The sequence below is a fragment of the Xiphophorus couchianus genome, chromosome 20 (assembly GCF_001444195.1).
Source record: "Xiphophorus couchianus chromosome 20, X_couchianus-1.0, whole genome shotgun sequence".
Classification (NCBI taxonomy): domain Eukaryota; kingdom Metazoa; phylum Chordata; class Actinopteri; order Cyprinodontiformes; family Poeciliidae; genus Xiphophorus; species Xiphophorus couchianus.
This window is the reverse complement of record NC_040247.1, coordinates 15,181,024-15,195,973: the sequence shown is the minus strand read 5'-3', so window position 1 is coordinate 15,195,973 and position 14,950 is coordinate 15,181,024. Positions and strand designations below refer to the sequence as shown.

Here is a 14,950-nt window from a genome sequence, read left to right as displayed (position 1 = left end):
AAAGAAACTGACCTGACCTGGATGGGTCAGTCAATTTTTTTCTAGTTCAGAACCACAATTAAGAGGACTGCCTGTCATTCTGTCCTTTTGTCACTCCGCTGCTAACATTCCAGGTCAAACAAAGTTCATCAGCTAAAGATGCAAACAAAATCACATCATTTGCAAACAAGAAAAAGTCCTTTCACTGCAGTAAAATGATAGTTTACAGCACAATTAACAGGTATTTTCCCCATAAAAAAATCAGCCAACTTTTCTTGGCATCATATAATCTTGTTTTCATTAGAACCTCACCTGTAATGTTTTTACTTGAAACAATAATTAATGAGAAACTTACCTTTCTTGACCTGCTGTATCCCATAAATGTAGAACCACAGGTTTTCCATCTACTACCACAGTCCACTTGCAGGAATCAAGGCCTGCAAAATATTTCAAGGTGATATAATTTGCTATACTGACACATAATGGCAATGATCTGAAGTATGAGGATCTTACCAACAGAGGCAGGAATGTCTAAAGAAAACTTCCCACTCTGAGCTCTTTTCATGAAAGAAGTCTTTCCAACGCAGCTCTCTCCAATCATCACCACGTTGTAGCCGTCTGATTTATCTGCGCCACTAGTAGTACCTGATAAAATGAGAAGGAAAGTCCCTTTCGGTCTGAATGCAAACTTCTGCTTCTTGTTCTTCTTTCAGGTGAATGACCCTTCATTGTGTGCAAAAATTGTGGGTATGTTTACCAAAAGAAAGCTGACTCCCACTCTCTTGATCCAAGCGGATATTACGATGGACAAGTTTCTCTGGTGTCTTGTCCCTATGGAATAAAAACCTTGTAATTAAAGTTTGACATACACATCCTATGTTAATTTAGTTTAACTGAAAAATATGCAAAGTGTTTGCTGTCAGTATGAATTTGTAAGATTCTCGACTATTTACTATTTCTTGCTTTCACACAGAAGTAAAGTAACATCCAAGGAGCACACTGAACTTTTCCATTATCAAATGGGAATCCAGAAATAAACTCTTATCATTATGCTTTTCTGAAAAACGTTGGTTGCTATGCCTTCCAACTTAATTTATTTTATTGGTTTATTTGATGAGCCACTGCTTTAGAAGGAATAAAAGTTGCCTTTTATGGAAAGAGTGAAAAATAAGACATTTGAAAATGTAATGGAATTTGTAAATTCCTTTACAAATATCATAATTGGACAACATTTTTTCTCATCTTAAAAAAAAAACATATTGACTTTTAAAAGAAGAGTGGAAAAACATGGGAAATACTACATAAATTATCACACATATTTTGCTATAGTCAAACATGAACAAAAAAGACAAAAAACATTAAACAAATTTAACTGATGCAATGATTAAAATTTTAAAACAACCAGACCTGCAGTTTTTCTACAGTGCAGAGTCTGAAGGATTGTAGGCTACATATAAAATTACCTCCACTGGTCACCGTTACAGAACTGCAGCAAATTATGGAGACTTGGGTTTCCATAACAACCATTAGATGCTATTTGCAGTTGAAACCAGATATTCAAAAATGCAGTCTCAAATTACATCAGGCTAAGCTTTTCTTGTTTTAAGGTTACACAAGTTAAGAATACTATAGTTATTTATATTTGCTTAGTGTGAAAATCATGAGAAAATTAAATGTATTTTTACTACTTTGTTTAAAATGTAGACGTTTATATGCATTGCATATATTTTACATACAAAAAGATTACGCTGTATTTAACAATTTGTAATGAGGCTTCAGTTTAAGTCACAACATATAAGGCATCGTTTCCCAAACAATGCATTCTCAAACACACTGCTTAACTGTGTGCTACCTTTGGAAAATAGGAAAATATTAGTCATGATATTAGGGAGAGAATCATGAAGATCCATAACTTGGTTCAGAGTTGGATGTGCTTTTGGTGTGAACTGTTCATATCAACCCCAAAACAAAAGCAAATGTCCTGGTGAAGAATCAGCTGAAGCTGGTGAGTGTTATCTGTAGACACTGAGTGGAAGAAACTAGTTTGCAAATAGATACTGATGAATCTAAGTTTGAAGGATTTGGCTGTAATGACCATCATCACAGTTGGAGGAAAAAAAAAGAAAAGAATCCAGTTCAATCAGAATGAATGAGACGAAATACCAACAAACTGTTATGAAAGGCTTGTGGAAAGTTATCCAAAAACGTTTACGAAAGTCACACAGTTTAAAAGGAAATACAAAGTACCAAAGAAATGTATAAGTGATCAAAAACATCCCTATTAAGCCTTGTTTTATTCCTAAATGCCTTTTATTGATTTGGCATTTAGGAAATTCAAAAAAGCAAGACAGCCAGAAAATGTTTTGTATTTTAAAATTTCAGTATGAGATTGAATTATATTTGTAAAATAAAATAGAAAAATAAAATAATTAAACAATTTAAGTTTAATTAAATGAAACTTAAATTAGTTTGCAGTGTAGTGAGGCATTTAAGTGCCTCACTACACTGCATACTTGTTATTTCTTACTTTGTCTATTTCACAGATGACCTAGGGTTTCTGAGCGATCAGAAAGGTGACAGATGACTGAATATGAAGAGCAAATGAGACAGAGAGTGGGCGGTGCAGTCTCTGCTCAGATGGACTAAATAAAGACCAAAATCTAGAAGTGACACTTTTATGTAGCTTCTCACAAATTAACCTTTCTGGACTTATTCAATGTTGCAAATGCAGCAAATTAATGCATTTACTTTTCATTAAATAAACAATACATATTGAGTTTTCCCTGTGAAACTGGTGACTCTGCAATTGAACGATGATTCTTATTGAGTTATGGTTTGTGTTACAAAGCAGATCCAACAACAGTTCATTGCGACAGCTAGCTAGTCACGTATGTCTGAGATAACTGAGTTTATTATCTGTGCTTAAAGTGAGTCCCAGAATTACCTCATAGATTTTGAAGACCCTGTAGCTTCTAAAATATCAGTGCTGGAAGATGGTGTCTGCCCATTTTCATCAACCTGCAGAAATAAAAAATAAGTGAGATATACATAAAATACTTAACTTATTCTATATCACTGGATCTTTTGGTTTTATATGTATTTCTTTAGCATGCATATCATGTCAATGTACTTAATTTAGTGTTCTTCGAGAATAAAAACCACCTGGTCTTATTTAAAGCCTGCTTGTGTCAAGTTTCTGATGAAGCCAGATATACATGCATGTTCTCCTTTTCACAATGTAAAACATAGTGATGACCACATGTTCCTCATTTTAGTTAGTTGCATCACTGTTTTCTTAGAACAAAAATGCAATCAAGTACAAGATGTTTTATACAAATAGGAAGAAGCACTTGATCTTCACTCGATGTTGATCTTCTAAGAGGGAAAATACACTGACTTGCCCACAAATACTTGTTTTTGTCAGACTTGGACCTTAAATTATCTCAGTTCAATGTGATCTGTGCACAGAGATATTGCATAACTCGAGGTCTTCACAAACATGTTTGTGTCATATTTACTTTGAAAAATATGCTTTAAAATATGTGTCCTTATAATAAACCATAAAAAACATATGAAAACAGTAAAAAGTACAAGTTTTGGAACTTACCTCTGATATTTTTCTCAGCCCCGATGATTCTTCTCCTTCAGCTGCCTTGAGAGCACTTCCCTCTATCAGTCCTCCAGCTTCATCTTCATTTTGTGCATTTTGGTCGGGTTTTCTTTGTTGTAACCCTGACTTCCGATTTGATCCAAATTTTTTCCTCCTCCCTCCAAAGGCTGATTCTGATGTGCCATCATTGGAAGGGCTGGATGAAAGTTCACTTGGATTCCACTGTCGTCTTGTTTCTGCTGTTTGGGTCTGTGAGATTGAAGATTCTTCAGTCTTCTCTTCCTCAGCCAGAGCTCTTAGTAAAGACTCACCAAATTGGCTGATTTCCACAGTTTCGTTCTGTTTTTCTTGATAAATGTTGTCATCTGTGTGTTCTGTGTGAAGCTGTAATTCTGTTTCTTTCTTTCCTGAGACACTTGCCACAGTTACATCTCCAGAAGACAATACAGTATCTGTGGATTCCTTTTCTGGTTCTAGGATTTCCTGTTTGGTCCGTGTTCCTAGATTTTTACGAGTAGAGCCCATTTTTCTTCTCCTGTTGGTTGGAGTTAAATCCGGACTTCCATTCCTCATTCCAGGATTTTGACTGTGAATGCTTTCAATCATGCTACTTGGCATTTGCTCTTGAACATCTTGGACTTGGCTTACCTCTATACTCTCAGGACTGCGCTCATCTCCTTGTGTACACTCTAAGCTCCCTCCTGGGGTGCCAGTGTTTGAAGACACTGGCTGATTTAATGAGCTCCTCTTTCTTTCTGTATCCTCTGAGCATATTTGGGCCTGACTGTTGGTAAAATCATCTGGTTTTGGTGTTTCTAAAATAAGATCTATGGAAGCAGATTGTTCAGGAGGGAAAGCCAGGCTCGTGTTACTGCTTTGTAGCCCATCACCAGTTTCGGTTTCTGGAGTTTCTTGTTGCAATGAAGCTTCTTGTTGTGGTTGCACATCTTTACCTTGTAGCACTTCTTCATTTACCAGTACTTTCCCCACAACCTCCATCTCGCTCAGATTCGTCATCTCAGCTTTTGCGCTAAAGTCGCTTTCTTCTTCCTCATCTCTCTCATGTCTCTCACCATCTCGTTTTCTGTTCAATGGAATCCTGCGAGAAGATCCAATCTTTCTCTTCTTCTGTTTTGATGTTTCTTGAGGTTTTTCTCCTTGACTCTTCAGTGGGTTTATTGTTGTAGAAATTCCTCCTTCGTATGATGCATCCATAGCTGGCTCCTGCGAAGCAGAAACGAACTCATTTGAAGTATTTTTCTGCTTTCTGGCATACATATATTTCCCTTCCACTTCACCCTTTTCAGGATTTTGCAAATCCATTGAGCTTTCCACCTGTGAACTGCAGACTTCTTTTATAAATCCAGCTGTTTCGATCTTTTTGTTTGTCTCTTTCAAATGGACTTCGGCTCCCAATGGGTCTTTTTCACGAGATAAAGCTTCTCTCTTTTGTCTTTGTAAGGCTTCTTCTTGATGAATGACATAAACACTTTCTGACTTTGGGCTGATAACGCCATCATGAAATAAGATACTGTGCATATCTGAGTCACTGCTCAATACAGAGTCTTGGCCTGATTGCATCAAACCCGTTTTGTTTGTGTCATGTCCTGTAAGCTGAGTCGAATCCTCAGTCTCATCAATAAGTTTTGCATCTTTTTCTTTTGTTTCTACATTGGATTTTATTGCATTTTCTTGGTTTGAGTTTGAATTAAAATCTGATTTTGCAATTGTGCTGTCCTCCAAAACATGTGAAGAAACTGTGTTTTCCTCCAGCAGCTTTTCAGTCACAGGTGAGCTAAATGTTGCTAAGGTTTTAGGCAGTATGAAGTTTTCTAATTCTTCCTGTCTCCCAGCTAATATTTTTGTTGTTTCATCATCTCCTGTATTTTCTAAAGCTTTGTCTTTGTTTTCTTGGTTTGGCTCATTAACCTGGCCATGTTTTCTTCCTTTAGTTCTCCGACTTGACCCTAGTTTTCTCCTGTTTCCTGATGCTTTGAGGCCTGGGTGAGCGTCATCTTTCAGGTCTTGATAATTGTCCTGAGGATGAGAGTCCAAAGTAACATCTTTATCTGACTGCATAATTTCTCTGAGAGACTTGTCATTTGGAAATGAGATCTGATGCATTTCCTGCATTTGTCCTGTTTTATTCGGCTCTTTCTGTTCTTTACTTTGAATATCAAGTAGATAATGAGTTTCTGCAGCCATAGATAAAATTATGTGTCGATGCTCTTCCCCATCAGTACAAAACATTTCTTGTGGCGATGAAACAGCACCTTGCTCAATGCTGTACACAACCTGAGCATTTTGCATGCTGCTCCCTTTTTCTGTGGTTCTTTCCGGTGGTTCACTAAGCTGTTCACTTTGTACATTTTTATCTGGCTGCAATATTTCAGTTATCTCATTCATTGCATTCTTTTCATTTTCACTGAACAAATTTCTGGAAAATGCCTGAGGATATTCTGTAATATCATCTCTCTCTTTTTCAGTTGCTTCGAGCATCTTTTGGTTCTGTTCAGGCTCGGTCTCCTGTTCAAAAGCTTTCATGAAAGCATCCCCATCCCCACTTTCAGGTTCTGTATGTTCACAGCTGCTGTTTTTTTCTGCATGCAATTCGGCTGGAGGAGGACCTGCATGTGGTTCAGGCAATGATGTGCTTTCCTGTAAATTTCCATCCTGCAGCTCTCTGTATTCATCATGATCTCTGCTGTGGTGTTTGGGTACTTCCTTATCTGTAACCTGCGTGCAACATGATGTGTCACTATCCTCTTGATCAACAATGGGTGATAGCTGCATGCCTACAGTCATGCAAAAAGAAGTGCTTATATTTGCATCTTTGGTCTGAGAAGAGTCATTTTCCTCTGTTTCATCCAGCACAATTCCCATTAAAGGTTCCTGGTCCTGTGCTACTGTCTCTGTTGTTTTTTCACCAAGTTCATTCCTACTTGCATTGAGGTCAACCTCTGTTATAGGTTGACCTATATCTTTTGCATTACCCCTGCCTTTATTTCTACGACTGGATCGTAGTTTTCTTCTGCTGTGGACGTCCACTTTTGTCTGTTCTTCTACACGCTCAGAGGAATCCAGAGGATTGGAACCTGATGAAACATTTTCTGACTGCAAGTTTGACATAGCAATTTTTTTCCCCGTCATTTGAAGGAAGAGTCCTTCATTGTTCTGATTAACTATATGATCAGTGTTGGGTTGTACATCCTGCTGGATTGTTTCTTCATTTTTCAGACCTGGAGCTGCTGAGATAATTCCTTTTGAAGGGCATGCTTTCTGTAGTGATGTAATATCATCAATACTGTTCATGTTGATCTCAGATTCTTCAGTTTTATCAGTAAGAGCTCTGGAAATAATGTCAACATTCTCTGCAGCATCATCTGCAAAAATTTTATCTGAATCGGTTTGCACACTGTCCTGAATTTGTGTTGAATGAACTTCTTCATGCACAACATTTTCTGAAACCGCATTTCTGGGGTCTCCATGAAAAACATTTTGTTTTGCCTCATCTGAAGTTAAAACATCAGATTTTGTGTCATCTGCATCTTCATGAAGATTTTCATTTTTCAGAGTTAACCTCTGCACATCTTCATCAGGATAATTTGTTGGCACAGAGGTGGTCTGATCATGAGAAGAAATAACTGGAGGAATTAGAGACATGGAGCTGTCATGTGAAACAGACAAGATAATTTCATGCTTAGTTTCTTCTCTCTGTTCTTCCTGCTCTACTGTCTTCGTTTCTAATGACATTATAGGCATTTCAAAAGTTTTATCACCGCTTGTATTTTCCAAAACTTCCTCTTGAGATTCTTTACCCTGTTGTCTTCCCTTTTTTCTCCGGCTGGACCCCAGCTTTCTTCTGCTCCAATGTGAGCCAGCATCAGTTTGCTCATCTGTGGTCAGAGAATTATCCTGATGTCTGGTCTCTTTAGGATTTTGCGTAATACTCTCTACAAGAATCCCACCTTTACCCATCTGACTCAGAGTACTGTTGACTCCAACTGGGTTGCTGATCGATGTTTCCTTTGAATCAAAAATGCGCTCATCCTTACTTGTCTGATCTAAAGCCTCCAAATTTCCTTGTGTTGTGAAACACAGGTTTTGTTGGCCTTCAGCAGGTAGAAGTTCCTCTTTGGTATTAGAATAAGCGTAACTTTTTGTGGTGAGGTCGGACTGGCTATGGTTGATGATTTCAGCTTGGTCAATCGTATTTCCCAAATCACTCTCTGGATATGTGGGAATATCATGTGCAACAGTTTCAGATGTGTAATCCATTTGCAGACATACTTCTATGTCTGCTGGTAAGTTCTCATGTTCCTCAGCTTGTTCTTCAGCATTATCTGAACATCCTGGACCTGTAACTTTACTCTGAAGAGTCTGATCATGACTTTCTTGTACATCAGATTTATCCAATAAAGTGTCTTCCTCTGATTTATGAGATAACTTAACATTACCTGTTTCTGATTCATCTTGATCTTCTGAATGGCTTTCTTGAATTAAACTCTTCAAGTCAGTTTCAGAGTAGTTGTTTAACATTGAGCTTTGAACATCAGATGAATTGCCAGGAGCAAGCACTGAGCTGTCAGGTGACAAAAGGTCTTGCTTTAGTTCCTCACATGCCATTTTTGTTTCAGATATGTTCAGGGTTTCATCTCCCGATGTATTTTCTTTACCCTCTTCTTTAGACTCTTTAACTTGGTGTCTTCCTTTAATTCTTCGGCTGGAACCCAGTTTTCGTCTGTTGCTAGTATTATAAATGCCCTTGTTCAGTTGTTCATCAACATTCTGAGATAATTCATGAGTCTGGGAGTCAAAAGAAACCATATCTGTTTGAGCATTTAACCAAGCAGAGCTGTTCTCTTTCATTTCACAGAGTCCTCCCATTTCAAGATCAACTACAAAACCAGTGTTAGGTTTTGTATCATCAGATATTCTCCCTTCGAACTCATTCATCTCAGTTGGAACAGAGTTAGTTTTTTCTAAGTCAGTGACTTGTGGTTTATTGTTATCTTCCTTTTTCACATCTAAGTTCTCTGGGTAAATTTTCTTTACACAATATGTTTCCTCTTTTGTTGCAGAAACATCAGTTGCTTTCACAGTGAGCTCAGACATTCCAGTTTGATCAGTCAGGTTTTCAGGGATAACTTCCTCATTTTCTGAAACATTACCAACAACAGTTTCAGAATAACATTCAGTCTGAATACTATCTTGCATCTGTGTTGTGTGAAACTCAATTTTCTCCACTTCCCTAAGAGCATCCTCTGGTTCAGCATCTTTGGTGTCTTCGCTGTGAGCATTGTCAGACTGACCCACCTCTTGATGTGGAACATTCATTGATTTCTCAATCATTTCAACTTCTGTCTCTAACTTTCTTTCACCTTTGTCTCCAAAATGTTCATTTTTAAGAATTAAAATTTGCAGGTTTGTATCAGAGTCATTTTTTAACACAGAGATCTGATTCTCAGAAGAAAGAATGTGTGGTGATACTGAAGACAAGTCTTGTGAAAGAGACAAGATAATTTTATGTTCAATATCTTCACTCAGCTCTTCAAGCTCTGACCCCCTTGTTTCTACTGATATTGTTGGAGTCTGGGGAGTTTCATCGCTTCTGTGATTTTCAAAAACTTCCTGCCTGGATTCTTTAAAACCCGGTCTTCCCTTATTTCTACGACTAGAGCCCAGTTTTCTTCTGCTCCCATTGAAGCTGAAGCCATCATTTGTTTGTTCATTTGTGCTGACAGAACTGTCCTGAACGTTAGAGTTATGTTCACTACCTTCTTCAAGGGTCCCACCTTCATCCATGTCACCAAGGGTGGTGTTTCCTCCAATTGGGCCACTGATTGATGTTTCCTTTGAAACATACAGGTGATCATCCTTACTTGTCTGATTTAAAGACTCTAGATTTCTTTCTGTTGTGGAACACAGGTTTGGTTGGTCTTCAGCAGGTATTAGTTCCTGTTCTGTACAAGAATCCGCTGTATGTTTCAATGTGAGCTCTGAATGAATTTTACTGCTGATTTCAGCTTGGTCAATCACTCCTTCCAAAGCAGTTTCTGGATATTTAGGAACATCACGTGCCACAGTCTCAGGTGTGTAATCTATTTCCAGATTTCCTTCTGTGTTTGTTGGCAGATCCTCATTTTCCTGAGCACGTTTTACAGCATTATCTGAAAGCTCACCACCAATGACTTTATTCTGAAGAGCCCTGTCTTTACACTGCAGAAAGTCAGATTTATCCAATAAAGAGTCTTCCTCAGAATTATCAGATAAATCTATTCCATCATGATCACCTGGCTTATTTTTTTTAATTAAACTCTTCAGGTCAGTCTCAGGATGGTTGTTTCCCATAGAGCTTTGAAATTCAGATGAAAGCCCAGGAGCAGATATTGAGCTGTGAGTATGAACACCATGTGTCACAGTTTCAGATGAGGAATCCATTTGCAGACTTCTTTCTATGTCTGTTGGTGTGTTGTCATGTTCATGAGCTTGTATTACAGCATTCTCTGAATGTTCAGGGCTCATGACTTCTTTATTCCGAAGAGTTTTGTCTTTACTCTGCAGAAACTCAGATTGATTTTGATTCTCTGGACAATTTACAATTTCTTGAATTAAACTGTTCAGCTCAACCTCAGCTTGGTTCTTTTGTATTGGGCCTTGAACTTCAGATGAATCACCACAAGCAAACACTGAAAATGAGTTGTCATTAGAAACCAATAAGGTTACATCCTGCTCCATGTCTTGTCTTTTTTCTTCATGGCTGATTGTCTTTGTATCTAATGAGATCTGTGTTGTTCTGTGGGTTTCATCTACTTCATCTACTCTGGTCTCTTCATTGACCTCATCTGTAAATTCGTCAACTTGTCGTCTTGCTTTACCTTTACGACTAGATCCCAATTTTCGTCTGCTGGCTCTACTGGAGAAGTCTGTGTTAATTTGCTCTTTTGTGCTCTCAGACGGTTCCTGAGGCTTGGGATCCAAAGAAACTGTTTCGATTTGAACGTTTGACAAAACAGGTTTGTTTTCCTCCATTTCACAGAACATTCCTTCCTTCTCCTCGTGAAATATTTGATCAACTTTGGGTTTTGTGTCATCCTGTTCTATTTCTCCACTTTTCAGATCTAGAGTCTCTGAGATCATTTCTTCTGTAGGACATTCTTCCTGTTTTTCTGTAATATCATCATTATCTTTTACTGTAGACTGAGACCTTTCATTTTGTTCAGTCAGATTTTCAGACATAATGTCAAATGTTTTATTAATATTAGTTGAAGTTTCAGAATAATATCCCATTTGAAGATTGTCTTGAATTGTTATTGAATGAACTTCTTCTGGGTGTTCCACCATAAATTCCTCTAAACCAGCATCTCTAATATCTTCAGTGTGAGCTTTATATTGACTCAATGATAAATCCTCTGATTGTTTACCATCTTGAACCAAAACATTTAAATTTATTTTTTCTACATCTTCTTGATGATTTTCACATTTCATAATTAAACCTTTCAAGTGTGTGCCAGGCCCTTCAGTTACCTCAGAGGTATGATCCTCAGAAGAAAGAACATGTGATGTGGAGATGCTATGTGACCAAAAGATTTCCTCCTCACTGGCTTTACTTAGTTCTTCCTGCTCAGACGTCTCTACTTTTAACAACACTGGCGATGTATCAATGGCTTTTTCTCCTCCATTATTTTCTAAAACATCCTGTTTAGACTCTTTAACATCTTGTCTTCCTTTTTTTCTATGACTAGATCCAAGTTTTCTTTTGTTCCCTTTGAAGCTAAAGCCAGCATCAATTTGCTCATCTGTGGTCAGAGAAGTGTCCTGAAGATTGGTGTCAGTAGGGTTGTGTTCACTACCTTCTACAAGGCTCCCACCTTTATCCGTCTGACCAAGGTTAGCGGTTATTCCAAGTGGACTGCTGATCGAGGTTTCCTTTGAATCATACAGGCGGCCATCCTTACTTGTCTGATCTAAAGCCTCCACATCTCCTTCTGCTATGAAACACGTGTTTTGTTGGTCTTCAATAAGCATAAGTTTGTGTTTGGTAGCAGAATCCTCTGTACTTTTTACAGTGAGCTCTGAATGAATATTGCTGGTGACTTTAGCTTGGTCAACCAAGCCTCCCAAAACTGTTTCTGGATATTTAGGAGTATCATGTGCCACAATCTCAGATATGTAATCCAATTCCATCTTTTCTTCTAAGTCTTTTAGTGGGTCCTCATTTCCCTGATCTTGTTTTACAGTATTATCTGAATGCTCACCATCCATGATTTCTTTATCTCCTGCAACAGCATCTAAATTGTCCTCAAATTCATCCATGGCTCGCTGAGAGACATCCACTGTATTTTCAGTATCTAACTTGCTTTCATTTTGATTTTTCTGAAAATTTTCACTGTTCACACTTATATCCTCCAAGTCAGTTTCAGAGTATTTTGTTGGCACACAGCTCAGTTCCTTAAAAGATTGATCAAGTGGAGAACTTGGAAGCGATGAGTTATTTGAAACTGAAGTGATAGTTCTGAGTTCACTGTCTTCAGTTAGTTCTTCCTGCATTAACATTGTTTGTCTCTCGTGTATTTCATCATCTTTTGTATTTTCTAAAACTTCCTGTTTAGGTATTTCACCCTGCTGTCTTCCTTTTTCTCTCTGGCTTGACCCCAGTTTGCTTCTGCTCCCACTGAAGCCGGTGTCAGTTTGCTCATTTGTGCTCAGAGAATCGTCCTGAAGAAGAGGGTCAGAAGGATCGTGTTTGGTATCTTCCACAAAAACTCCAACTTTCTCCACCTGATCAGCAACAGTGTAATCTATTTGCTGAGGTTCTGGTTCTTGTAGTGCCACATGTTCTTGACCTTTTCTCATATCAACATCTGGATCAGGGACTTCCTTAGTCTGAAGACTCCCTGATTTACTCTTATGACTGTCAGACTGACACCCCAAAGTCTCTCCCCATGATTTATCAAATAAATCCATATTGATGTCTGTTTCTGAGTTTTCCTGACTTTCTGGAATACTTACACTTCCTGGAATCAAACTCCCTGGATCCTCTAAGGAATGGCCAGGAGCAAAGATTGAAAGAATTGGGCTGTCATATGACACTGGCAAAATGTCTCGCCTCAGTTCTTCTTGGCTCATTATCTTAGTATCTAAAATCTGTGTGGTTTCTTCATTACTGGTCTTTTCTTTAACCTCTTCTTTAGAGTGTTTATCTTGTTGTCCCCTACTTTTACTGCCAGATCCCAGTTTCCCTCTGTTGGCACTGCTATAAAAGCCTTTGGTGGGTTGCTCATCTACAATCCCAGAGGTTTCTTGAGGCTGTGAATCAAACAAAACAGGATTTTCCTCCCCTACTTCAAATAGTCCTTTCTCCTGGTGATACATTTGGTCTGCAGTAAGTTTTATATCCTCTGTATCATCCTCTACTCCTTTTTTAAACTCATAAATCTGAGTAGGAGTAGAGTTTGACTTTTCCAAGTTACTGATTTGTAAAGAATTTGCATCATATAAATCATAACTCTTATTTTTCTGTTCTACACTATGTGTATATTCCAAGATGTTTTCCTCTGTTTGATGCTCTTGCTGTTTGATGGCAACATCATCAGTGCTTTTCCCAGCAGACTCAGACATTTCCGGTCGGTCATTTAGGTTTTCAGAAATGTTTTCAAAATGTTCTGTAACATAATCTAGAATAGTTTCAGATGAATGTTGAATTTGCAGGTTTTCTTGCATTTGAGTTGGATGAAACTCAACTTTTTGCAGATTTGTTGGAACATCTTCTGAAAGAGAATCTATGGGTTCCTCACTGTGAAGAATGTCAGATTGATCCACCTCATACTGGGATACATCAGAGTTTTCAAACATTTCAGCTAAAATCTCTGAATTTATTTTGTCTTGACCTTTTTTATGACTTTCACTTGTTAATATCAAACTATATGTGTCTGGCTTAGGATATTCAGAAGAAAGATCATGTGGCGGTACCAAACAGACTGAGCCTCTATTTGAAAGAGACAAGATTGTGTCAGCAGTAGTGACATCACTCACTTCTTCATTCCCTGTCTCCTGTATTTCAGACGATACAGTTGGTGTTTCAAGAGATTCATTGTTCAGAGTATTTTCTAAAATGTCCTCTTCAGAGTCTTTAACATGTCTTCCTTTATTTTTACGACTAGATCCAAATTTTCTTTTAGTAGCACCAGAGCTGAAGACCCCCTTGGTATGGTTATCTGTGGTTAGAGAGCTGTTGTGAAGTTGAGTCTCTGTAATAGCCTTAAAGACTGATGGAAGAGTTTGCATGCTATCCTCCACATGACTGCCACTCTGAAGCATCTGGTCCAAAGAAGTTTCTTTTGTTGCAGTCAAAACATCCTGTTTGACTGCAGTGCTTTTCACCAGAAACAAACTTTGGTAACTATCAGATTCAGATTTCTGGTTTTCAAAGAAAGAACTGTAATCTTTGTGGAAATACAGTAGATCTTCAGTGGAGATATGCTTGTCATACTCGACTTGTTCTTGTGTCAACTTATTTTGATCATACTGATCGTCTTCAACCTCGTGTGAAAGCTTGGCATCTCTGACTTTAGGCGTACAGTGTTGATCATATGTACTTGTAGGCAACTCCTCTGTTTGAAATAAAAATGTTTCTTGTTCAACAGCATCATTAAAGTTAATGTTTTCTCTGAAGGCGTTATCTGCAGTAATCTGAGGCGTGATAGATGTATTAACACGTGACTCACATACTGAAAAGTTGCCATGTAAACGCCCATCTTGTCTGAACAAGCCTGAGTCATCAAGCTTGCTGCTGTTTAATTCAGCCACAGAACACAGATTAAAATCTTCTGCCTGTTTGCTGATCATTTGTTGATTTGATGCAGAAGCCCTTAAACTGGTTAGCTCAGGGAGACGGTCATGTAGATTTTCATTGACTTCCTCACTTTGAAGAGTGTTGCTACTCTCAATGACTTCCAGTTTAGTCTTATCTTTAACAGGTTGCGTACTGACATCCTTGGAGCTCAAAATGTGTTTGACTTCTTCTGGGCATAACATACCAGTTTTATCCTCAGAGTACTCAGCTGTAGTGGCTGAGACCAAGAAGGCAGCTTGTGGCGCAGTCATGTCACGCTCACTCTCTTGAGCTACTTCTTCCTGCACTTTAGGCTGCTTTGTAGCAGACGCGTGTGTTTCTGGATGTTCATTACCCCTGGCCTCATCCTGAACACCCTCTCTAGGTTCAACATCTGGCTGTGTTTCTGGGTCATTTACACGCTGCTTCCCTTTATTTCTTCGACTCGTTGCCAACTTTCTTCTGTTCATTCTGATTTCACGTGTCGCTGGCTGCTGTGTCTCAGCTTTTAAACTGTCAGTGTTAGA

At 38.3% G+C, this 14,950-nt stretch overlaps 1 protein-coding gene across 3 annotated transcripts in view; it reads right to left on the bottom strand.

Annotated features, from left to right (window-relative positions):
- Positions 1–14,950, bottom strand: part of LOC114135025 (serine/arginine-rich splicing factor 3-like) — a 38,669-nt gene that overhangs the window by 3,676 nt on the left and 20,043 nt on the right. Inside the window, exons 4-8 of one of the 3 annotated variants that reach the window (XM_028001928.1) lie at positions 3,587–14,936; positions 2,924–2,997; positions 737–810; positions 493–624; positions 335–416 (exon numbers count right to left, since the gene is read on the bottom strand). In XM_028001928.1, coding sequence (XP_027857729.1) covers positions 335–416; positions 493–624; positions 737–810; positions 2,924–2,997; positions 3,587–14,893 — 11,669 coding nt within the window. In that variant the 5' untranslated portion in view covers positions 14,894–14,936. Of the gene's footprint in view, positions 1–334; positions 417–492; positions 625–736; positions 811–2,923; positions 2,998–3,586; positions 14,937–14,950 lie in introns of those variants that run through there. The other 2 variants (XM_028001929.1, XR_003593519.1) reach the window with 2 other exon arrangements.